The sequence below is a fragment of the Wasmannia auropunctata genome, unplaced genomic scaffold, assembly GCF_000956235.1.
Source record: "Wasmannia auropunctata unplaced genomic scaffold, wasmannia.A_1.0 LD322487.1, whole genome shotgun sequence".
In the NCBI taxonomy this organism is placed as follows: Eukaryota; Metazoa; Arthropoda; class Insecta; order Hymenoptera; family Formicidae; genus Wasmannia; species Wasmannia auropunctata.
This window is the reverse complement of record NW_012040403.1, coordinates 12,812-13,380: the sequence shown is the minus strand read 5'-3', so window position 1 is coordinate 13,380 and position 569 is coordinate 12,812. Positions and strand designations below refer to the sequence as shown.

General features: G+C 42.5%; 1 protein-coding gene across 1 annotated transcript; it reads left to right on the top strand.

Annotated features, from left to right (window-relative positions):
• Nucleotides 1–39: 39 nt before the first annotated feature.
• LOC105460409 (myb-like protein X) lies at nt 40–507 on the top strand. Its single transcript, XM_011706853.1, has one exon. The coding sequence runs from the start codon at nt 40–42 to the stop codon at nt 505–507; it is 468 nt and encodes a 155-aa protein (XP_011705155.1).
• Nucleotides 508–569: the final 62 nt, after the last annotated feature.

Genomic DNA, 569 nt, shown 5'->3' with positions numbered 1-569 from the left:
TTGATGTTTAAGGAATGGAGGGAGGAGATGAAAGGGGAGATGAGAGAAGGATTGAGAGGGATTAAAGAGGAAGTAAGGAAAGTAGCGGAGGAACAAAAGGAGGAGCTAAGAAGGGAAGTAGAAAGGTTAAGAGAGGAATTAGGCATGAGGGAGGAGACTTGGAAAAAGGAGAGGGAAGAGTTGAAGGCAAAAATAGAAAAAATAGAACGAGAATTGGAAGGGAGGAAAATAAGGAGGGGAAAAGAAAGAGAGGTTGAACGAGGAGTGATAGAAAGTGGAAAGGAAACGAATAAGAATGTGGAATGGAAGGAAAGGGAATGGAAGGAAGGAAATGAAGGAATTGGAAAGAAGATGGGAAATGAAGGAAAGGGGAGAGAGGAGAAGGAACATTCTGATAAAAGGAATAAAGGGAGGAGAAAGGGAGTTAGAGAAAAGAGTGGAGGAAATACTAGAGGGGATAGGAGGGAAAGTGAAATTGGAGGACGTAAGGAAAATAGAAGCTGGTAGATCGAAGAAAGGAAGCATGGTAGTGGCGAGGTTAGGAAGTGAGGCTATGAGAAGAAGCATTT